Source organism: Apodemus sylvaticus, chromosome 7 (genome assembly GCF_947179515.1).
Source record: "Apodemus sylvaticus chromosome 7, mApoSyl1.1, whole genome shotgun sequence".
NCBI classification, from domain to species: Eukaryota; Metazoa; Chordata; class Mammalia; order Rodentia; family Muridae; genus Apodemus; species Apodemus sylvaticus.
Window position 1 is genome coordinate 119,828,298 of NC_067478.1, and position 24,763 is coordinate 119,853,060.

The window sequence follows — 24,763 nt, forward strand, 5'->3', positions numbered from 1 at the left end:
GCTCCCATCTTAAAAAATGTTCAACATCATTAGCAATTAGGGAAATGCAAATCAAAACACACCAGTCAGAATGGCTAAGGTTAAAAACTCGGGAAACAGCAGGTGTTGGCGAGGATATGGAGAAAGAGGAACACTCCTTCACTGCTAGTGGGAATGCAAGCTGTTACAACCACTCTGGAAATCAGTCTGGTGGTTCCTCAGAAAACTGGAAATGACACTTCCGGAGGACCGTGCTATACCTCTCCTGGGCATATACCCACAGGATTCCTTGGCATGCAATAAGGACACATGCTCCACTATGTTCATAGCAGCCTTATTTATAATAGCCAGAAGCTGGAAAGAACCCAGATGCCCCTCAATGGAGGAATGGATACAGAAAATGTGGTATATTTACACAATGGAATACTACTCAGCAATTAAAAACAATGAATTCATGAAATTCTTAGGCAAATGGTTGGAACTGGAAAATATCATCCTAAGTGAGGTAACGCATTCACAAAAGAACACACATGGAATGCAGTCACTGATAAATGGATATTAGCCCAGCTAAGCTCTGAATACCCAAGACACAATTCACATATCAAATGACTCCCAAGAAGAAGGAAGGAGAGGGCTCTGGTCCTGGAAAGGCTCAGTGCAGCATTGTAGGGGAATACCAGGACAGAGAAGTGGGAGGGGGTTGATTGGGGAACAGGTGGAGGGAAGAGGGCTTATGGGACTTATGGGGAGGGGGGAACCTGGAAAGGGGAAACAATTTGGAATGTAAACAAAGAATGTAGAAAATAAAAAAAGAAAATTAAAAAAAAGAAAGAAATTTAACTTTTTTTAAAAGCTGAGTAATCAAGTTCCTTTCCACCTTACTGTAACAGAAATGAGTCCTCCCCCATTGCCTCTCCAGGGTCCCGTGTTGGTCTCGGGTGCTATCAGCATTCCACAGGTTCCGGTCCACCCCAGGTCTCTTATCTCCACAACATGGAAGGAGGATGTGTAGGCAGGGATGCTGAGTGTGGCCCTGTCTGTGCTCTGGCTCTCCGTGCTCGTGACTGAGATGAAGATGGACATGTGGACAGCTATCTACGAACAGCTATAAGCAGTTCTTGCTAACTTCATCACGTCTGCTGAGGAGGATGAAAAGACCGAAGAGCAGTTGGCCATAACAGCTCCTGGTCATCAGTGCCAAAGAGTTTTCTCCAGAGAAAACTCCAAAACAGGATCCCTGAAATTCAAACTGCCTTAGGAGTGTCATGTTTTAAAGTTCATATTTTAAAATCACACTTAGTAGCAAAATTGCATTTTTGATATAAAATAATACTCCCACTAGTGTCTCAATGACACTCAACAGATGTTTTCAGTGCTACTTCCTCTGGACTGGACCTGGACATGTGATTAGCTCCAGGCATTACCATGAAGGTAGAAACAGCATCCCTCTATTCCAGTCTGTGCTTATTTTATTCCCTCCAGTGGTGAGTGTGGTGGTGAAAGATCTGGATGCTGCTTCCACATGAAGAAGGGACCAGGGTTCAGTATGTCCAGCCGGCCTGGAGTTTCAGATCTCCTGAATCGGCCTCCTTAGGATGCTCTGCCTGCCTTTATGTTGCCTTTGATGTTATTTTGTTGTTGATTTGTTTGCAGCTTTTCTCTTGATGGAGTTTCTCACATCCTTTGAGGTGTCCTTGTCTCAAATTCACAGGATCAGAATTGCTGGTAGTCGGCACATAAAATCTTTGTTTCCTTTGATAGGAGGATGGGATAGTGCTTTCTGAAACCATTGTCCCATTTTACAAATCCAGCGATATGACCTAGTTATTTCAAGGCTTTTTCAAAGGGTACATCAAATTCTACAGACTCACAGAGCACAATGTGAAGCATTAAAACATCTATACAACACGTGGTTTTCAAGTCAGAGAGCTGACACACCTGTCATCTCAACGCTTATCAGTCCTTAGTGGGATCAGCACTTGACACATTTTGGCTCCTTTGACATTGTGGAAAGTTGAGTCATGCGTATCACTGGACACTTGGTTCTCCGTGTCCTCTTGTGTTTCATCATACTCTTAAATCTTTGAGGCTCTGAATACCTATAAAGACTGTGTAGTGGCTATTCCTGGTTGTCAACTTGACTATATCTGGAATGAACAACAATCTAGAATTGGAAGGCTCAACTATGATCCTAATCTGGAGGCTCAGAGATATAAGTTTCTGACCTGGATCTTGGCATGGAGATCTTGAAGCATAGTGGCTATGAATTCCAGAAGATTAACACAAGGAGATATCCGAGTTCAAGATCATCTGGGATTAAAGGCATGGAGACACAGCCTTTAATCTGGGCCACACCCTCTGCTGGAGATATATATAAGGACATTGGAAGAAGGAAGATTTACTCACTCTTCCTTGTCTGCTTGCCTCGTGGGACTGAGCAACTGCTAGATCTTTGGACTTCCATCCACAGCTGCTGCTGACCATTGTTGGGGAGTTGGACTATAGACTGTAAGTCATCAACAAATTCCCTAACTATATAGAGACTGCCCATACGTTCTGTGACTCTAGAGAACCCAAACTAATACAGAAGTTGGTACCAAGAGTGGTTCTAGAGGCGCAGAAGTATAAGGATGAATGTTTTAAAATTTTGGAGTTGGTTGGTTGATCCACCAGCACCTTCAACTACTGAAACCTCTCCAGATTCTCTGCCTCCTGGGAGCTCGGAGAATATTGAAGACCCGTGGATGAAACTATATCTCAAGCTTAAAGAAGCTAATGCCTTTGATTATCTTGATGAATTAGATGATTCAGTGGTATACAATACTTTCTCCAAGTTGGGGAAAAAAATCGGAAAATGATTTTGCTGGCTGGTGGCTCTTAGCATCTCGGGGGAAAAAACAATGAAGGAAAGGAAGGAGTTGTGTGATAAAATCAAACAGCTCCAGACTCAAGTAAACAATCTAAAAGTTGCTAAGTGTGCCCTTGAAGAGAATCTTCTCTCTAGCAGCCTTAGAGCTCAAGTAGCAGGAAATCAAACTGAAGCCCTCATTATAAGGTTGGCTGAATTACAGAGAAAATGTAAGTCTCAACCTCAGAGGGTGTCAGCAGTTAAAGTAAGGGCATTAATTGGCAAAGAATGGGATCCTATAACTTGGGATGGGGATGTGTGGGAAGACCGTGTTGAAATTGAGAATTTTGAATCTTCAGATTTTCAAGGATTTGCTCCACCTGAAGAAGTAGTACCCTCAGCCCCACTCCTTGAAATAATGCCTTCTCCACTTGAGAAAATTAATCCCTCAGAGCCTGATAAACCAGCAGTGACTTTTGTTGACAATACTGATATTTCTCAGGGCCCACCAATAGTTTCTTCTAGACCTATAACCAGATTCAAGGCAAAGCAGGCCCCTAGAGGGGAGGTAGAAAGTGTAGTCCATGAGTAAATACACTATACTACTAGGGAGTTTAATGAGTTTGCTAATTCATTCAAGCAGAAATCTGGGGAATATGCGTGGGAATGGATTTTAAGGGTGTGGAATAATGGTGGAAGGAACATAAAACTAGAGCAGGCTGAGCAAGCCAGGGGAGGCAAGCCAGCAAGGACTATTCACACTATTCATTAAAAAATATTCACACATCTCTCTCACACATGTACAGTAATAAGAATGCAATAAAACTTAAGAAACAAAAAGTTGGGAGGGGATACCAAAACGCCCAGTGGTTGAAGAAGCTTGCCTCGGAAGCCCGAGGACCTGAGTTTAACACCTACAATCCCACATAAAGATGGAAGGAGAGAAACAACTCCACAAAGTTGTCCTCTGACCTCTAGATGCATCGTGGCACATGCAGCCATAAAACAATAAATAAAATAAAATTTAAAGATTTAATTAAAAAATGCTTTCCCTGTGAGACTTTCAGCTAGGATATGTCCTATATGATTTAATCTTATGAGTAGAAAACTTAAGAGGCATTTATTAGCAAGCAAAATAATTATACTTTATTGACAATTCAGAAATCACAGTACTGTCAGACATTTTCAAACTCTTTTACAAAGAAAAATAAATATAAGAAATGATACAAGTCCAATGAAACTTTACTTTCAATAAAGCTTACAAAATCCTTTTTTAAAAACAAAAATCTATAGCCTGAACTGTTCATGTCATGAATGTGGATTTTCCTATGTGATCATCATCTGGTCCTACCTGGGATAGAGTAGCTGAAATGGATTCAGATGTGAGTCCCTCTGGGGTAACATGCATGGGTGCACACAGCTGTGAGCCAATTATAACAGGAAGTCAGAACAATTGGGTGGTTTGTCATTTCACTCATTAGGCAATAAATTTTAGACCTAGTCACTTCCTAAGCATATTTCTTTTATATCCTAGGTCAGAACCAACGAGATGCAGAAAGTCAGGTCTGGCCAGTAACATGCAGCCACTAATGAGAGGAAGAATCCTGCTATCTGCACTAGACAAATCCCTTACATTTTCTTAAGTGAGGGAAGATCACTGAGCCAAGCTGATTAAAACAAACACATTTTCCAACATTTTATAATTTTACGTTACTGATGCTTTATAGCAGTTTTATTACTCAACAGTTGACATCTGCTGAAGCATTCGTGTTACATAAACAGCTGCATTTATTATCTCCATTGGCTCTCTTCTGTATCTTTCCCATCCTGACTGAAGAAAAAGGAGTGGCACACAAGGCCTCAGGTATGCTGCCAGGAACAGATGTGCTGCATCTGTGAGCACCAAAGTGAAATGGTAAGCTACGTAAAACCTAGTGAGAAGGGCATCATCGAAACACGCTAAGGCTGACATTCTCTAGGACAGCAAACACATGTACCACATAAGGTCAAACCCTGTTAGGAAATTCACAAGTGCACTGTCATAAATGGCTTATAAACACGTTAAGTGCATCATCTAACAAGACTGAGAGCCAGCCTTGGTGACAGGAAAGTACTGGAGCATCACAAACACAGCTTTGTTCACGTTAAGGGGCACATCTAACCTGAAAACTTCCCAGCGCCTACTTCTTCAACTGTGGAGAAACAGGGTCACATGGAGGGAAAGAGCCTGTGCTAAAAAGTCCTGTGGGAACAGTGTGTTATGAATGGACTCAGACACCAATGCACTCCGTGGAGTTAGTTCCAGGGAGCAGAGAGCCCGTGGGAGGTAACAACAGCTTTCTTCTCAATGCTTCACAGTGGAAATAGCACCCATGTAACTGGCTAGCTTTCAGGGACAGTTCCCGCCATGCCAGGAAGTAACTGCTGGGGTCATTTCAGTTACCATGTGATCCATCAAGACAGCAAACATGAATTCAACAGGCCCACCTGCTTCCCCTTCCACCAGCCCCAGACAAAAGGAAAGGATGCTGGAATCAACACATCTTCTCCAAAACCCTTTAGAAAGTGTAATTCTGTTAAACCAAATATCAGAGAAAAAAGATCAAATGGCAAGTACACCTTCAGGCACGCTTAAACAAGTGTGTGCCTTTTACACTTGGCTTGTAAGCAGTGCTTCACACTAGAAACTACAACCCTCTCCGCTTCTCTCAGCCTGTCTTCCTTTCTGTATTGTGACTCCTCTTGGGTTGATGATCTGGGGAGTCCCATAGATGCTGTTGATTCAGCAGTCTTACTACCTAAGAAATCCTGCCTGATAAGAGGCTCACACCCTGTGTGCGGAACTTAAAAAGCCTTGCAGTGACCCACTAGTTAAAAACCCGCTGCACTTGAATTCCACATGGAGCGGGCGGAAAAACAAAAATAAAACTGAGCATGTGCAGCAGAAATACAACGTGGACACAGCTGACGAGAACCGCATGCGGCTTCCTGGGCAGGGAGTCTGTAACTCACCGTATGCCACTGTACGGTTCAAAATAGCAAATAACGTTTCTCACTGATAAATTCCAATGAAATTACTTTCCTCACAACCTCTTCCACTGCCTAAGACTGAAGACTTGAAGTACCAATTTAACATAAAATAACAAACAATTATTAGAAATATCTAACATAAATGATTTTAAATTTTGGTTCTTATGAATGCTTAGCAAAATAAAGCTTCTGATATACTTATAGGCTCACACATGAAGACAAAGCAATGACGTAAGCAAGGCCACGCCTGAATAAGTTAACATTTACATAAAAAAAAATAGAGAATTCCACAGACAGCTGGGTAACATCTTCCAGCTTACACATTACAGAGCCAATGGGCAAAGACGTCCAGGAGTTGACCCCACTGAGTCCCTCAAAGTCCCCAGTTCTCCTCTTCATCATCAGATGAGCTTGGTTGCTTTGGCTAGTGTGTTTGAAGAGGAGTGAAGGCCACATCTCTCTGGACAATGCCTGAAGTGCCCTGGGAGTTACTAGACAGTTCTCTACTGTTTCGAGTTTTCCTAAGCACTCACTGGGCAGTTCTCTGCCCATTCAGATCATCGATGGGAGATTGCAGTAAGGAAATCTATGTGGCAAGGAAAATGTGCAATTCTGTGTTTTGTCAGGTATCTATAATGCCTGCAAACCTAGGAGACAAGAGAGCATGCAACTAGGACACTAGTTAGCCGGCGGTCTCCTACCGTTTAAGGGGCCTCCGCCCTGTGACCGCCACCTTACAGCACACCCTACGGCAAGCCAGTCCCCTACCATATGAACGACTGTTAGCTTCTTTCTGTCTGAGGTCTAGGAGGCCACCAGGCAGGTTTCTTGGGTTTCTTTTCTGGCTTTTTATCACGTCACATGTACTATTCAGAGATAAGACACATACTCCCAAAGGATGAAAATATAATTAAACTTTACACTAACATTAAGCTGAATGTGTTTTATCATTATTGACTATGATAGGAAAAATAATTTTTTTCCAGTCTCTGCACTGGGTCAAATATCAGGTTCTCTTGAGTCAAGGCTAAGTCCTCTTGACCAAGCCACCTAACGTTTCTGGAACTCCATTTCCTACAATGGCAATGATCCTGGCCAGTTTTATGTCAACTTCACACAATCTGGGGTCATTTCTGGAAGAGACTCACTTAAGAAAACATCTCTGCAAGACTAACCTGTGGTCTGGGGTGGGGACAGGGCTATGCCCTCTGTGAGCAGCACCACCCCTGGGCTGGCTGCCCTGGGTGCTGCAAGAAAGCACCTTACTGAGAAAGAAGCAAGGCAGCGGGCAGCACTCCTCTGTGGCCTCTGCGTCAGCTCGTGCCTCCAGGCTCCTGCCTCCAGGCTGCTGCCCTGAGCCCCTGAGCCCGACTCCCCTTGATGATGGATTGTGATGCAGACTGCAAACTGAAGCCCTCTCCTCCATAACTGCTTCTGGTCGTGGTGTTTTATCACAGCAACAGAAACCTAACAAGATATAACTAAGGGAGCAATAGTCCAGATACCTCGATGACCTTTTACCTGTACTGAAAGAGGACATCAGAACCGTGTTTGGTGCTTCCCGGTGACTTCCCTACTCTCTGGAGAGCTGGACAATGAAGATTCTGGCTCTGGGAACTTTCTAATGCTAACATGGTGGTCAGCTGGACTCTACTATACCTCCAGGGCCTGTCAGCAGCATCACCCATGGAATAAAAGCACAATCAGTGCATTCTGTGCACACGTACACAGGAGGTGTACTTCAAAGGTGTGGGTGCTTTAAAGAGGTTTTTAAACTATGTCCCTATTTAATTTATACAATCCTTTATCTTCTCAATAGTGATAAGAAAAAGAACACTTACTCAAAGTGTTTCTTACAGAAAAAGAATAATAGGCTACGCTTATTGTTTACATTTTGAATTTTAAATTTTTTCAATTTTCAAGGCTAATTTAAAATTTTTCATTGTCATAGATAAAAGCAATAATCTGCCACAGTTTATCATAGCTGCGAAAGATGTCCAGTTCACAGTCAAATTACAATGCTCTACCAACAAAACCTAGGAGTTTGGCACTGTTCAATGTATGCGATGCCCTGTACCCGTTCTTCACTGACGTTAGAACTGGGATGACAAGAGAGGACTCAGCGCCCTCCTCTCACTATTACAAACCACTTGCTATGCACGTAGAGTTCACATTCAGAGAGGGACTCTGGGAGGTGCCAGCGACAACTGCTGTAGTAGGATAAATAATTTCTTCAACAGTGACATACGTGCCCAACAAGAAGCCCACGACTCCAGTGAACGCTATAGAAATGTTTTTCAGGATCATCCAGATGTTATAGTGGTCCTTAGAAAATGTAAGGATTTCCACGAGTGGGGGCAGGATGAGGGCTAGTGTGCTGCTACTCACGGCCCCCACGAAGGAGATCACAATGTCTAGGCGAGGAATGAGAACCGCCCCAGCACCTAGAAACAAAAAACACAGGTCCTGTTGACGTGTGTGCTACACACACAGGGACTGAATGCAGATCTTTTTAACACACTTGCAGTAATTAGCAGAAGCCACTACTTATGGGAAAATGATAAAATTCATTCTGATCTAAGGAAGAACAGACCAGAGAAACATTTCCTGAACTCATACTTATCAACATTTCTCATGTAAACAACTTGTAACTTTTTGCTCAGGGACTATAGCCTCTATTTCAAAGCACTGATTCCTCTGCCAGCCACACAGCAGAGTCTGACACACAAAGCAGTGTTATGTCATGAATGCAGGGGCACGGAGAGCATCAGCTCTGACAGCGGGATTCTAAACGACCACTCCTCAGGACGCAATGTACCAGAAAGCCACACTCACTGAGAGGGAGGGGTCAATGAAGGACGCAGAAAACCAGTGGACAAAAGCAGGAAGTGCTGTGTGCAAGCTTCAATCCCAGAAGGTGGGTCTGAGTCAGGAAGACTATAAGACTGAGGAGAGCCTGCGCTACAGAGGAAGGTCCTGTCTCAAAAACCGGGGATCCGAGGATTAACTCAGTGTGTGGCTGGTACACACAAGGCCCTGGGTTTGTTTCCAATACCAAAAGATGAACATTGAATGAGACCTGGATCCACGTATGGTCACAAATTACCTCCACGAGGTAACTGTGTCTTCACGGTAGGGAACACAGAGGCGACTTTATCCAAGGGAGCAAAGCTGGTGTTCTGAGCTGGTACAGAGCAGTGCCCAGCTCAGTCTTGTGCAACTCTTGCCAACAGTTTAACCCTAAGCCAGGAGCGCTGGTGCAAACCTAGTTATCTTGGGATATGGGAAGCTGAGGCAGGAGGATACCGAGTTCAAAGCTACCCTGATCTACAAACATAGAAACATAGCCATGTTTCTAAATATCATCTGTTTGCAAAATGCGTAATTCAAACAGTTCTCATTTGAACACATGGGAGACAACCATTGGGACAGACATCACTGATACTTACAGGTGATACTAACCAGGAGGGACCGTATCCCAAATTCACAGATGCGCTTCCATTTGGCATGAAGTCTAGCAGTGACTCCAGGGATAATGATCTCTGCTGGGACATAGAACTGAATTGAATAGGTCACAAAAATGCCAAAGGAATACAGAATCTTCACTGACTGATACAACCTGTTGGAAAAAAAGAAATTCAACATTTAGTTTTCCTTAATGTAAATCTGACTCTGCTCTTTTTTTTTTTTAATTTTGAGAGAGTAAACAAGAACTATAGAACAGGAGCCTCTTTTGAAACCTCCTAATCAAAAATGCTTGTCTGTGCAAAAGCCAACCAAGCTAGATGCAGTAGGGTACAACTATAATGCCAGCACTCAGGAAGCCAAGGCAGGAGGATTGCTATAAGTTCCATATCAATCTGGGCTACATATGTAGTAATTTCCAGACAGGATGTGGCTACAGAATAAGAACCCTGTCTCAGGGATTTAAAACCCTGACTACTTCATTTCTAATCCTCATGCAGACTGGTGAGGTTGAGCACAGATCTGGGGACACAATGCCCAGAAGACTGCATCTAGGGCCAAGCCAGTACACCAATTTACTCTCAGCCCCAAGGAGAGACGGTCAGGACTTTTCAAAGCAGGGTGGGGTTTTTTTTTCAACTTTGTAAAAGCTTGAATATCCTTGTTACTTCTTTAAAATATTGAGTCACAGCCTCAGCGATCTACATGTAGAAGAAAATGTCATATTAGGCTTTGAATTTGAGCTCTCCTTGCTTGACATTTTTGTTAGCCAGAGGTCACAAGGAGGGCATCTGAATCACTTCAATACCAGAGTTCCCTGAGGTGCACCTGCCATCTGTATTAAAATCACAGCACTGTGGGAATAGACGTTACTCTTTGTTTTATGGTGTAAACTTATCCCTTGTAGGTCAGGACTTCAAAACCGCACATCAATGTTCATCCGTATATACATCTTTAGAATCCCCTAATGACTCATTTTACGTGATACACAGGGCTACGCATATTAACAGGAACCAGTGTGTGGGACAGAGCAGGGCTGGGCAGCTATTCCTCCATCTTGTATTTCATGTCCTTGATGGAGAATCCCATGGAAAAGTACCCAACTCTACTCGAGAAACTGAGGTCATGATGCTTCTGCTAACTTATCTCAGACTCGGTTAAACTGCCTGCTTGTGTAAACCTGCCCTCTAGCTAACTGCTTATCTTAGCCTCCATTAAATTGCTTGCTTACATAAAAACCTCCCCATGTAGCTGCCAACTGAGATACCAGGAGGATGTGGGCTTTACCTTTAAAAGTCCCTTGCTCTAAATGCACAGGGCTAAAACTGGGTGCCCAAATATGTGGGTGTAGACCCAGCCAGCTACAATAAAGACGTAAATGGGCTATAAACTGCAAGTGGTCATCTCTGGAAGGCTCCCTGCAAACAGTAGTAGTTCAGGTAAATGTAAAGAGTGTGTGACTGTCTTTAGATTTCTATCTTTGTAATGGGCCCCATCAAAACTCAGCATGTACTTTGTGTATTGTCTACACATATGACTATGCACCATATAAATACCTGGTGCCTTTGGGGCCTCGAAGAGAGCATTAGATCCCCTGGGACTGGAATTAGTAATGGCTGTAAGCCATCGCGTGGGTACTGACAATTAAATCTTGTCTTCTGGAAGGGCAGCAAGCTCTCTGACGAGCAAGTGCTGAGCCATCTCTCCTGGCCCTCGGCACGCATTTCCCAGTAAGTATCTTAGCAAACTCCCACTGCCTAGGAAACGTGACATTCTCAGTGAAATGGAGAGAATGTGTGGACTCATCAAAGGGGTAAAAGCAATAAGCCTCCTCCTCTCATCTCTGAATGATAAAATTAGCATGCTGTATTTCAATACTATTAATATTTTGTTTACTTTATATTTTTATATTTAAAATAATCAAAAATATGCATGCATGTTTTAAGAAACAAACTAGAAAGAGGCCAGAGTGCTGTGACTCTGAGGCAGTACTGTGACTCTGGGAACAATGCTGTGACTCTGGGGACAATGCTGTGACTCTGGGGCAGTGCTGTGACTCTGGGGCAGTGCTGTGACTCTGGGGCAGTGCTGTGACTCTGGGGACAATGCTGTGACTCTGGGGCAGTGCTGTGACTCTGGGGACAATGCTGTGACTCTGGGGCAGTGCTGTGACTCTGGGGCAGTTCTGAGATTCTGGGGCAGTGCTGTGACTGGGGCAGTGCTGTGACTCTGGGGCAGTGCTGTGACTCTGGGGACAATGCTGTGACTCTGGAGCAGTGCTGTGACTCTGGGGCAGTGCTGTGACTCTGGGGACAATGCTGTGACTCTGGGGACAATGCTGTGACTCTGGGGACAATGCTGTGACTCTGGGGCAGTGCTGTGACTCTGGGGCAGTGCTGAGATTCTGGGGCAGTGCTGAGATTCTGGGGCAATGCTGTGACTCTGGGGCAGTGCTATGACTCTGGGGCAGTGCTGTGACTCTGGGGCAGTGCTGAGATTCTGGGGCAGTGCTGAGATTCTGGGGCAGTGCTGAGACTGGGGCAGTGCTGTGACTGGGGCAGTGCTGAGATGTACCATGCTGCAGTTTGGGGCAGGAACCACCTCCTGTGTTCTTTCCCTGTGGAAACATTAAGGCCTACTGCCTCACCAAGAGTGGGATACATGTGGAAGAGCGCTTCTCATTGGAACAAATCCTATTATCCTAAAAGGATGTAAAGGACTCTACTTTCAGCAAGGGATTAATTAGGGCTTAAGCTTATTTCTGACATCTTCAGACTTACAGCAGTAAGCGCACCCTAGTCTGTGACCAAGCAAGGATTCAGTAGGCTTTTGCCACAGCACATTTATCTTAGGAATGAGTAGATAGAGTAAAAGTAGATCTAAAATGTGGCAAATGATGTAATTAGAACCAAGGAAAGTCCCCAGGCCTAGAAATAATAAACCTTAATTTAAAAATTACCCAAAGATTTATTTAGCTAGAGCCTTAAAAGTTAACTATAAATGGTTGTGGCTGAAAATACGCAAACTTACTAAGTGACTATTTGTTCAAATATTCTGATAAGCAATTGCAGAGAATTAAACATCCTCATTAGTTCATTTAAAGAGGAACATTGCTTTTTTTCTAATTATACTTTATTGTTGTGTTTTCAAAGTGTAGCTGATAATATACTTAAAATGAAATAGGCCCACAACCACTTTGCATATAAATATAATTATACTCTACTGACATAAAGTTGGAGTTACACAGGCTAAAGAGTGGTTAGTGTTACTACCATTCTATATGCAGAACTGTTATTTGGTGTTACATGGAACATTGTTTCTTCACAGACATGTGCTAGAGAAGTGAGCACTATACAAACTGGTTTTTCAACCCTGGAAGAGTAATACAGAAATGACAATGTGTTCAAACAGGCCACAGAAAAGCACCTGTTTCATTTCTACCTATTTTCTGTTTCAAAAACACATTTATTTCTATGGCTGACATTTGTACTTTCAATAACACTTAACAGCTTTTCTCAACTTTTCAACCTTTGTTCTCATTTAGTAGTAAGTCCCACAGAGCTGTGCATCCTGAGTTAGACACAGAAGCCATGAGGGGACAGATGGCCCAGGGCAACTCTGCTCTCTCACCCTGCAGAACACTCTCACCTTTGCAAGGCAGCTCCACCTGTACCTCTCAGCCAGCGGCAGGACGAGGCCCACAGCCGCAGGGGACAGGCTGCTCTGCCCCCTCCCCGACCCCAGGAAGAGGCTCGGAAGACCTCTCTAGCGGAAATCTCTCTTTACTCTGACCTGTTCTCCTGCTCTTTGGGATGTCTACTGTGTCCTGGGATAACTTCTGGAGGATTTTTTTTCTAGCTAAAAGTCAGGTGGCTTGCAAGTCTTTCTTGAGGCTAACCTATGATTGGATGGTCTTTGAGTCACAAGCCCCAACTTGCTCTATTCTAACTTGAGAACCACAGCAAGCAGGGTCAGGGGTGAGGCAGTGCTATAGAAAATGGATGGATACCTCAAGGAAAGGTCCCACACACCAGGTTTAAACCGGGAACATACGAGCATGCCTTCATGTGGCCCTGCCCATCCTCCACATCTTGGCTGGGAGCAGGAGCACATATATTTTTCTGCATGCTTTCTCTTTAGTTCCTTTTACAGTAAGACTTTCTACAGATACCTCTGTGGATAAAGACTGTTCTTGTTTCTACCCATGTTTGATAATTAAATTTTAAGCACCTCTCAAATGCATTTTCGGTTTCCACTGATAAGGAAATCACAGTAAAAAAAAGTTTAAATGCTTAAATCACAGATCTAAAAACATATCGTACCCATCACATCTTGGAGATTACATCTAAGACACATAATCGAGGACAGAAGGCATCTCCACCTACCACGTGTCCTGGGGAAGATTCAGGGTTATGCTGCCTTTGATCTCATCACGGAAACACATGTAGCCTAGGGTAGCTAGGCTGATGTACAGCACTGTGACAATAGCCATGCCAATGTTCAGCGCCTGAGGGAAGCGTTTGGACTCTCTCATTTGATTTTCCAGTGGGAGCACCTAAGAGGAGAATAGCATTAACCACTCTTAAAGGAACAGGATATAGGAATTTCAGAATAATCAGGGTCTGGTTAGGTAAATAAGTTGGTCCATCTCTTGTAGTCTGGGTACAAAATCTTATTTTCAATCCACATGTAAGTGCCATTTTCCTATGTGATGTGTAGACATATCTATGTATGTAGGCTTGTATGTGTGGTGTGTACATTCTCATGTTTGCATGGGTGTGTGGTTCATGTCCGTGTCTTCCTCTATTGCTTTCCTCCTTGGATTTTGCCCCCTTGGGTTTTCTTAGAGAGTGTCTTGCAATGTAGTCCTGGCTAGCCCGGAACTACATAGACCAGCCTGAACTCAGCCTCACAGTGATCTGCCTGCCTCTGTCTCCACACTCTAGGACTAAAGGTGTGCACTATCATACCAAGGTTCCAGCTGTTTTGTGAGAGTTTCTCACTGAACCTGGAGCTTTCAGACTAGGCTGTGAGTTCTAGGAATCCACCTGTCTCCACTTCCTAGCACTGGGATTACAGATGCACCTCTACCCTGCCTTTTATGTGAGTGATGGGGTCTTCCCTGTGCTGCAGGCACTGATCCTCCTCAAGCCCTGGTTCTATAGATTTTTATACCACATTATTTTTAATTCCTAAAAAGGTTTGAAGATCAGCTCTGAGGTGGCAACCCGCTGGTTATTTTTTTAATTATATATTTTAAAGATAGAAATAGATATAGAGATAGAGATATGAACGAATGAGTCCACTGTGGCTGTCTTCGGACACACCAGAAGAGGGCATGGGATCCCACCACAGATGGCTGTGAGCCACCATGTGGTTGCTGGGAATTGAACTCAGGACCTCTGCAAGAGCAGCCAGTGCTCTTATCTGCTGAGCTATCTCTCCAGCCCCTCTGTTGGTTATTTTTATATATCCTTTCTTGTTAGAATATTTTTAGATTTGTTTTCTTAAATACAAAGGGAAACGCAGCCGACTTCCACATGCCCTTGAAACAGCTTCCCATGAGTAACGTTTTATATCACCAGTTATCGCAACTGAGCCAACCCCCAGTGGCTGAATCCCGAATTCTACTTCGATTTCTCTAAGTTTTCCATGAATGACCTTTTTCTGTGCCAGGAGCCCATCCAGGACCCCACGCTGCCCACTTGGTTTCCTCAGGCTCCAGAGGTCTGTCTGGTTTCTGTCTTTCTTTGCTCATGGCCTTAACTCACTACAATCCTCTGCACAGCCTCCTCTGCACAGCCTCCTCTGCACAGCCTCCTCTGCACGGCACCCTCTACATAACCTGGGTCTGCTCTGATACCTTCCTTCCTGATGCCTTCCTTCCTGGTGAAGTGTAAGTTCAGTATGAATGCGTATGTGTGTATGTGTGCGAGTTCAGTGTGAATTGTGTGTATATGTATGAATTCAGTGTGAATGTATGTGTATATGTATAGAATGAGTTCTGTGTGTGTATAAGTGTGGTTTCAGTGTGAATGTGTTTGAGTGTGTGTGTGCATAAGAGAGGGAAAGAGAAAGAGAGAGAGGGAGAGAGAGACAGAGAGAGAAGCAGGGAGAAAGAGAGGGAGAGAGAGAGTTCAGTGTGAATGTGTTCTTGTGTGCGTAGGTGGCATGAAAGTAGAAAGGGGACTACAACCAAAGACCAAGAGCTCTTGGAAAGCTGACGGGAGATAGTAATGGACCGTGTGCAGGAAGGAGGAGGGGCTATGTGGTGCCGGGAGGGGGCGGGCAGCAAGAGAACAAAGGACATGACTTACAAGATTACCATGAGAAGCTCTGACTGGTATCCTAACTAAAGAAAGTTCTACGAATTAAAGGGGTGAGAGGAGGCAGGCTGGTGGGGCTGGTTCTGAATGAGAACGGGCCTGGCGGCTGCTGTCAGAGACTCTCCAGTGATTAAGATCCTAAACTAATAACAGGCAGACAGACCTAAAACCCACAGTTCTAGCTACAACACCAGCAAGAGGAGCTGGGAGGATAGCTAAGAATTTGTAAGAGTTCAGTCTGCAGACAGTCCACAAAGGGGCCGAGGGGTCTGCCTCTGAGATGCATCCATTTGCATTCACAGGAAGAAACAGTTAAAGTGCTTCTGCTCTGATACCAAGCCATCAGATCTTGAGACATTAGCCTTGAAGACAGATGACATTACTATCCTAATTTCCCTAAACCTACAAATTCTAGGCCATAAGTACTGGGAGTATTTTGAGTAGAAATACTTAAGATGCTAGAGGCTCAGGATGTATCTCTTGGCACTGGTATCTCCATAATGTACCTCAAAACAAATATGATGTGCCCAACCTAAAGGGAGAATTATCTCTGATTTCCACACAACAATAACTTTACAATTACTTGCATGGCCTTTAGCTATTCTAGTTTATAAATGTGATGTTTGGGCTGGCAGGCGGACATGCATGCCTGATGACCTGAGGCTGGTCACCAGAAAGGAAGGGCTGGGTACTGCGCTCACATCATTACCCATCCCTCCTGGGGAGGATGGGAGGTAGAGAAAGGAGAATCACCTAGAAGCTCTGTGGCCCATTATCCTGCAGTATCTCAGAGCAGCAGAAACAAAAGACCTTGCTTCCGTGAAGTAATAGGAGAGAGAGCAAACTCTTGAAAACCGTGCTCTGAATTCCCCAACCCACACCATACACGCCTTTTAGAAATGTGTTACTACAGGGCTCAGAGATCAAGAGCACTGGTTCCTCTTCCAGAGGACTTAGGTGTGATTCCCAGCACCCACATTGTGGCTCACAACTACCTGTAACTTCAGCTCTAAGGTCTCAACATTTTCTTCTGGTGTCCATGGGAACTAGGCATGCACCTGAAAGCACACCCATACTTGCAGGCAAAACACTCACATGCATAATAGAAATTTTAAAATTAAAAAAAAAAATGCTCTATTTGGGCATGCTTGAATATGTGGGACACAGACAAAACAAAAACTGTCCATGAGTTGTGTTTCTGAAGCTATATGATAGAGTTTTCAGTATGCAACCTTAAGGCTTTTATGGGCTTGTATTCTTAATAATTATTCCCAATAATGCTAAAAGTCTAGTCTAATATCGTCACTTAACCTACCAAGGAAAAGACTTAGACCCTAAGAAACATGTCTAAGATTAAGTTACTGGTCAGTAGAAAAGCCAAGCAATAGTTCAAGTCTACCCCACTGACTACTGGGTCTCAAATCCAGGACAAGCCTCACTTGGTCATGCCTGTGGCTTCGCCTACCCAGCACTCCTCACCCCGCCCTACCCTAAGCCCCTCCCTCCCAGGGCTGGGCTTCCACTTCACTTCCCCCACCCGGATCCTTACAGAACTCAGCCATTCTGGCTACACTGGTCCACTGGTCTCCTGGCCAGCAGCCTCTGTCAATGCTTGGTTGGAGGCTCCTCCCTTGCTCTCCCTCCATCTCCTCTCATGGTCTGGTTTAATCTGCCGGCCATGTTCAGTCGGGACTCTTCCTTCTGCCTATTTTTTCTCTTATAATAAAAATCTTCTCTATGTCTTAGGAGTAGTCATATCCCCTTCCTTTTATTTCAGTTTGTCATTCGTCCACCAAACTGGGAATCATGGTCTATGAGTACAAGAAATTAAAACACTGAAAGAAAACAATGTATTTTTTATATAGTTTCACTATATAAAATCGTGTGTTAACTTAAGAGTTTAAAAACAAACCAAGTAATGGCTAATTCTTACCACTCCTATGCCTTCAAAAGCAAACACAGCAGTGCCAAAAAACAGTGGGTATTTCTTCCAACCAGCCACTATGGGAAGGTTATGGGGATCTGGCATGTTCTGTAGAAGACAGAAAGAGAAAAAGAAACCAGGTTACAGCTTTATCTAATTCAAATTATTTAAAGTTAAGCAGCAGAATCACACTCCCCAAAGCTTCACAAAGCAACCTGGATTATGACATTTAGTAAACACTTTATTATCCTGTGTTAAGGGATATTAAGCTGTTAGGATAGAGTTGCTGAAGGAACTGTTTCCCTGACAACTACACACCCCTCCTATACACCTGTGTCCACTGGCCAGTTGCAGGCAGCACACAAGGTAACCCTCCTGCCATATAAGTATGCAGGCATGTTCAGAGACCCGAGGTCACCATGCACTGCTGTGGTCTCCAGGTGTCCCTCCTCGACACTCTCCTAGGACACCTGGCTCCTGACTTCCTCCCTTGCTGTCCCTGGCACAGGTCTCCTGGGGCTTCAGTGAGTGCTCTGACACGGCGTGCCCAGCCTGTGGGTGACCCCACTGTCCTTCGTGACTGGGCACCAACTCCCAGTGACGCTTCCCACTCTCCTGATCTAGACAACATCACTGCAGCACACCTGGTTCAAAACCACCAACCACGACGCCCTCTCTTCCAGACACCCTAATTCTGGCCTCCCTTGACACCGCCCTCTTCTCTGCCCTGCCTACTGACGTAGAACTCAAGGTCAAGGAAAGAAGATCTACAGATGGAGGTGTGAAGGCACGCGGGTAGTCTGGGGGACGTGGAGGCTGGGGACAGTTGAGGTGCATGCAGAATGCCATGAGGTGAGGATGACGTGACGGGGAAGCAAGGACCAGAGCCAGCCGGGTGCCGAGGGGTCTTCATCGTCCACAACTGCTCAACGGTTCTCAAGCGCGCAGATGCTGCCATGCCTTGTGCTTCCCTCTCCCAGGGGAGCCACCTCTCTGCCCCACCAAGTCTAACAGGACAAGCTAAGGAGCGGTGAGCCTCAGAAAAGCTCAGGTGACTCTCTCTCCTCCCGGTTTGAGAATCCAGAGGGCGGGAAGAGAAGCAGACACAGCACACGCGTGTCTGAACTGCTGACGGAAATGTTCTGATTACCTTAGAAGTAATACACTTAATTGACACATTAGATCATGAGGAAGCAAAACGGGGATCCTCAACTTTGTTGAGGTCACTTGTCTCTGCCTGATGTAACTGGGTTAAGAGTCCTGAGACTTCAAAGAGTGACCTCAGGTCTGATTCTGCAAGGTCTTCAAACAAAGAAAGAGTCACAAACTTGTGCTGTGGCAGCGGAGGGCATGTGGCAGCACGCACAAAAGCTTAGAGAATTAAATACACGCCCATCCTTGTGACTGACCCAAATCTCAAAAGCATACACCCAGTAACTCAATGAGCTGAGTCACAGGAGGCTCTGAGTAAGAGCACAGTCCTAAATCTCCCAGGAGCTCTAACAAGGAAGGCAGAATGTTTGGAAACAGAGACACAAACCCACAAACATCACCATCAGTGTTAAAAACAGACTCAACATCTTAGCATCAACGTTAACATTACGCCCTGAAGGGAAATCAACATTTACTGCCTATCCATGTGCCACATATGTGGAACAGGTCTCCGCACATCACAACTCTCACCTTCAAAGAAAGCTTTATCCACATGGGCACACAGGATGGTTACCCAAAAGCACACTCACCCTAACAACATACTGGTAAATTATCACAAGACTAGCAGCCATGGAAACGTTGGCAAGGAATGAAAGTACGAAGAGATTCTTCAGCTCTCGAATGAAGACCAAGAGGATTATAAGTGGAAGAAAGCAGAGCATGTAGACCCTGAGGTCCACACTTCTTCTCTCACAGGCAGGAGACAGATCCGAGCTGTTCGAAACGATCACTGTGCTCTCCAGGAATCCTTCATGAACCTGCAACACAGTCACCAGGAGAGGACAGAGAAAGAAAATTACCCATCAGCATATAGTCACAAGAGAGACAAATCAAATAAAATCCACACTCTCTACTGTTGACACTGGTGACCAGCGAGGTCATTCCACAGTGTCTCACTGTGACACTGGTGACCAGTGAGGTCAATGCACAGTGTCTCACTGTGACACTGGTGACCAGGGAGGTCAATGCACAGTGTCTCACTGTGACACTGGTGACCAGCGAGGTCAATGCACAGTGTCTCACTGTGACACTGGTGACCAGGGAGGTCAATGCACAGTGTCTCACTGTGACACTGGTGACCAGGGAGGTTATCCCAGTGTCTGTGACAGTGGTGACCAGTGAGGTCAATGCACAGTGTCTCACTGTGACACTGGTGACCAGTGAGGTCATTCCACAGTGTCTCACTGTGACACTGGTGACCAGGGAGGTTATCCCAGAGTGTCTGTGACACTGGTGACCAGTGAGGTCAATGCACAGTGTCTCACTGTGACACTGGTGACCAGGGAGGTCATCCCACACTGTATCACCGTGACACTGGTGACCAGGGAGGTTATCCCAGAGTGTCTGTGACAGTGGTGACCAGTGAGGTCAATGCACAGTGTCTCACTGTGACACTGGTGACCAGGGAGGTCATCCCACATTGTGTCACCGTGACACTGGTGACCAGGGAGGTTATCCCAGAATGTCTGTGACAGTGGTGAGCAGTGAGGTCATTCCACAGTGTCTCACCATGACACTGGTAACCAGTGAGGTCATCCCACGGTGTCTTACTATGACACTGGTGACCAATGAGGTCATCCCACAGTGTTTACCTGTGGTGGTGGTGGTGGTGTTGGTGGTGGTGGTGGTGAGGAATGAGTTGTAATGAGTGTGTGTAGCAACAATGTACATGACCACCAAATGGAGGGAACCTTCCTCCAAGAGAGACAACTCCCAATTCCACACTTCCGTGACTGCTGCCTGCCCTGTCCGTGTGGGTGCTCACTGCCACCTTGGGCTGTTCTTTAAAGTCTGACTGCATGTCTTTTTCTGTAGTTCCCCTTTATGCTTCTGAAACACTTTCATCTTCTAGCTATAAAAGACAATTTCTCTTTCTAACCACCCAAGGAGCAACTTTTTCTACCTCATCTTCTCATGACTTAAATTTTCCATTAAACTCTGGAACAAATATGTTTTATAAGAGAAGTCATTCAAAGCCTTTAAATGTTTTCTTCCTCCCCATGCCACCCACCCCTGGAAGGAAGGAAGGAAGGAAGGAAGGAAGGAAGGAAGGAAGGAAGCCTCAAATTCTACCCAGCGAAACCGTTATCAGATCCCAGAGGCGGCTAACCAGGTGTGATGGCGCCTAACCCAACACAGAAAACAGAGGCGCAGAGATCCTGAACCCCAAGGTCATCCATAACTGACAAACAACACGGCAGGGAGCAACCGTGGCTGAGGGCTCCATTTCAGGAAAATGTCCAGTAGGCTCGGGGCATGCTAATCATAGACATGAGACTGGGCAGTAGATACCTGGGAGGTAATGCAGGAGGATGATGAGGCTGAAGATCAGCCTGAGCTACATGGAAAGTTCAAAAGGAGCCTGAATTAGATGAGACCATCTCAGAAAGGCAAGTCAACTTGGTGGGGATGGGATAGCAAGCTCCGTTACTGCCTTCCTGCACGCTCCCAGACAGGCTGCTGCCATCCTGTTCCACAGGATTGACTGCGAGACGCCATGTGATTTCAGAACCTTTCTAAACAATGGCGACATTACTGACCCTTTGGAATAAACACTCCTTTGCCCCCCAGGCTTTCTGCTGCTGCGTACAACAATGTGAAGAACGTCACCCCAATACCTATGCACACACTTTTGAGATTTAAATTTGAAATAATCAAGAAACAGTGAACTGTACCACAGTCCAGTGCAAAGGCACAACCATGGTTGATATAATGTCAGACACAATAATACCAGCAATAACATCAGAATCCCAACTTGTGAAAAGAGAACATGAAAAATGACCGCAAGTGAAAGACATCTTTATCCTCAACCGTGGCATCATCCACTGTGGGATAAACAAGGCATCAGAAGAAAGCAATGTCACAAAGTGGAAACACACTCACCTGTTTCACATTCTCAGCTAAGAAGACAATGTAGACGCTGCAGAATCCCAGCTGTGTTATCACCAGAAAGAAGTCGACCACGCTCCTGAAAACACAGTCCCACAGGCAAGGTCACCGGGGGCTTTGAACAGCAGCAGAACACTGCTCCTGTCTTAAAACACTTTATAATAGTGTTTTCCTTTTAATTCCTGAGATAATAAACACTTAAATATTGGATTCCTATGAAGATCCTATTTCCCAGTCAATAAGGCAAGAATCTGGGACAGTAGAAGCAGGCTTCATTCAGTTTAAAGGCAAGGAGTTTTACATTACTTCCTACTTGAGCAATTCTGTGCAACAATAGCTGCTTGTCAAACAGTTTTACAGAAATATGAGCAGGCGTGGGGTGTGGCTCCTAGGGAAGCCTTTCACCATGTTTGCCCAGGGACCTGCATTCAAGCCTCAGCACTAAAGAAAGGTTCATGATTTAGACTAAACCTATCGAGCCTACATCTCTCGATCTTCCTCACGCCAGGCCAGTGTGTTTCCACCCAGCCAGCCTCCAGTCATGTACAGGCGGTGAGCACACTTGCTACTTCCAAATAATAAGGGAGTGAAATGCAAGAGGTGGAGACGTGAATCAAACTTCTAGAGACTTCTCTGGTAAATTTTGTTTTTATTTTTTAGGGAGATGCGCTGAAAAGGTCCAGAACATAAAGCAGTCATGTAGGAGGGACAACTGTTGCCAGGTATCTGTGTGATGTCACTGAACATGGCAGGCCCCGGGTACAACAGTCTGCATCCTGGACTTGGAGCAAGGACAGAGCACACAACCAGACTGCCTGACTGATGAATCCTGTCAACTGTCATCAGCTCATACGACAGCAAACTGGTAGAGACTAGAACCAGAGTCTGCCCAACTTAAAGACCGTTTACTATGTTCCCACAACCATGTCATACTTTGAGTTATGTCTTGTTTGATGAAAACAGTTAAAAATTAGAGTAACTTCCACACAGAGACATTAGAAGCAAGGCCAGTGCTCACCGTCCCCACGCCGCCTGCCTCTGAAGGCAACTCCACGGGCTAGCCTCCATGGCCAAACTCACAGTGTCACTATACCCCAGCGTTGACTTCTTAAACCTGAAATTTAATGACAAACATGCAAAGAAAAGTAATAAGTTGGTCTATAAGTCTACTTCGTGAAAATAGCATCAAATAAATACAGATCTGGGAACCCAGGGATATACATTAGCAGATTTGTTTTCAAGGTGTAAATATCTGTGTACTCGAGCATGTCACAAGAAATTTAAAAATATCAGTGTCCTGTCATAGGCATACAAAGTTTTATCCACTGCTGAAGTTTTCTTATCTGTAAGTTTCAGACAATTTTGCATTAGTGCTTCATTGATTTAAAATTTTAACTACTTAAAAATACCAACTATACTGTTCTGAAGATTATTCCATCCTGACGGCACAGTGTGCCTGGCTCTGCAATACAGTTCCTTATAACTGTCTCATATAATCTTCAGAACATCTCTAAGACGCCAGGCTCATGTCCCCATTTTCTATGCCATTTTCTTTTCTAGAGTACACATCAATATTTAAACAACATAAATTATATAAACAGTTTCAAGAACATTTAATGAAGAGCTGAGTCCAGACCACTTATCCACTATAATCCGAAGCCCATTTAAAGGCTGATTTATTGTCCAGTAGAAGCATTTCATGATACAGAACTAAAAGGAGATATATTATTTTTGTGACAGTCTGTCAGCTCATATATCAGGAACCATCACTGAAGGTACTATGCCCCAAACTGTGTCACTAATGACCGGAAAAGATGGCGTAGTCACTCACTCGGCACACAGCTCCTCAGCTTCCTTCACATCTTCCCATTCCTCTTCTACTAAATGAAAGTACCCACCCGCCTCCCAGGAGACTTTTGAACATCTGCAGTCATGGGCCAGTGTGATGACACAGGAGCTCTAGCACCTGCCACAAAAGCCAGGGACTCCATAAAGTAGAGAAAAGTACTAATGCCACAGAGTTGCCCTCTCTCCTTCACGTGTGTACTGTGTCATACATGTGCCCACGAACATACATCATATACATACAGACAATGATAAACGTTACAAAGAAAAAAGAAACTACACTCGTCCCTCCAAACCCACAAGTTCCTCATGTGTGGGCTAACCAACTGCATATGGAAAATTTATGAAAAAATATGGCTGTGTTGACTACATCATAATTTTATTTTTCTTGTCATGATCTGGTAAACAGTACAGAGTAATAATGCGCATGGCATGTATACTGTATGAAAGATGACTGCAGTATCTGAAAGGCTGTGCAGAGGTTTCATCATTTTCTGTGAGGGACTTGAGCACTTTTGGTATCCATGGGGATCCTGAGACCAAGTCTCTAGGAACACTACGGGACAATTGGGACCAGATCCTGACTAATTTAAGTATAGAAAATGCTAACCTGTCCCAGGGTGATTACCTTAGCTGTGTCTATACAGTGGAAGGAAATACAACCACTAGATGCAAAGCACAATAGATACAGGAGACAACATGCTGTAAGCAAACGTGAAACTTTACAATTAATCAAAGAGACTTAATGAGTCCACATTTACCTCTGACATAGAAAGTGACTGCAACGTACCAATATGTGCATACAGTGGACGGAGATAATCCCTATAAACACAAGGCTGATGGGGCCAAGCTGTGAAGAAGAAAATAGGAAGATTTAAACACTCATTTTTAAAAACTGAGTGAACTTAAAAGCAATGAGTCAATGAGCAATTTATTTACAATGAAAAAAATTGTTGGATCCATTGATTAAATCATCACAGGCATGAAAAACATTAGTAGACAGAAATGATTTCAGTTGATATTTTAGACAATGATGCTACCCTTGCTGACTCTGCAACTGAAGCCTTTGTTACAGAGTACAGACACTCATCAAAGAATACATGTTAGCACAGGACAAATCTACAGCATCAGTGTCTCACAGGCACAATACACACTTGTAACTAGACCAAAAGAAAAAAATTATTATCCTTCTATAGACCACTCTTGGAGAACCCAAACTTATATGTCAGGAAAAGCAATTGGGAA

At 44.4% G+C, this 24,763-nt stretch overlaps 1 protein-coding gene across 3 annotated transcripts in view; it reads right to left on the bottom strand.

Annotated features, from left to right (window-relative positions):
* Positions 1–3,959: 3,959 nt before the first annotated feature.
* The window catches only part of Slc36a4 (solute carrier family 36 member 4), a 32,640-nt gene continuing 11,836 nt past the window's right edge, over positions 3,960–24,763 (bottom strand). Inside the window, exons 4-11 of one of the 3 annotated variants that reach the window (XM_052189056.1) lie at positions 24,280–24,368; positions 22,692–22,787; positions 21,668–21,752; positions 19,315–19,542; positions 17,582–17,680; positions 13,708–13,877; positions 9,307–9,476; positions 3,960–8,301 (exon numbers count right to left, since the gene is read on the bottom strand). In XM_052189056.1, the coding sequence (XP_052045016.1) occupies positions 7,997–8,301; positions 9,307–9,476; positions 13,708–13,877; positions 17,582–17,680; positions 19,315–19,542; positions 21,668–21,752; positions 22,692–22,787; positions 24,280–24,368 (1,242 nt within the window). In that variant the 3' untranslated portion in view covers positions 3,960–7,996. Of the gene's footprint in view, positions 8,302–9,306; positions 9,477–13,707; positions 13,878–17,581; positions 17,681–19,314; positions 19,543–21,667; positions 21,753–22,691; positions 22,788–24,279; positions 24,369–24,763 lie in introns of those variants that run through there. The other 2 variants (XM_052189058.1, XM_052189057.1) reach the window with 2 other exon arrangements.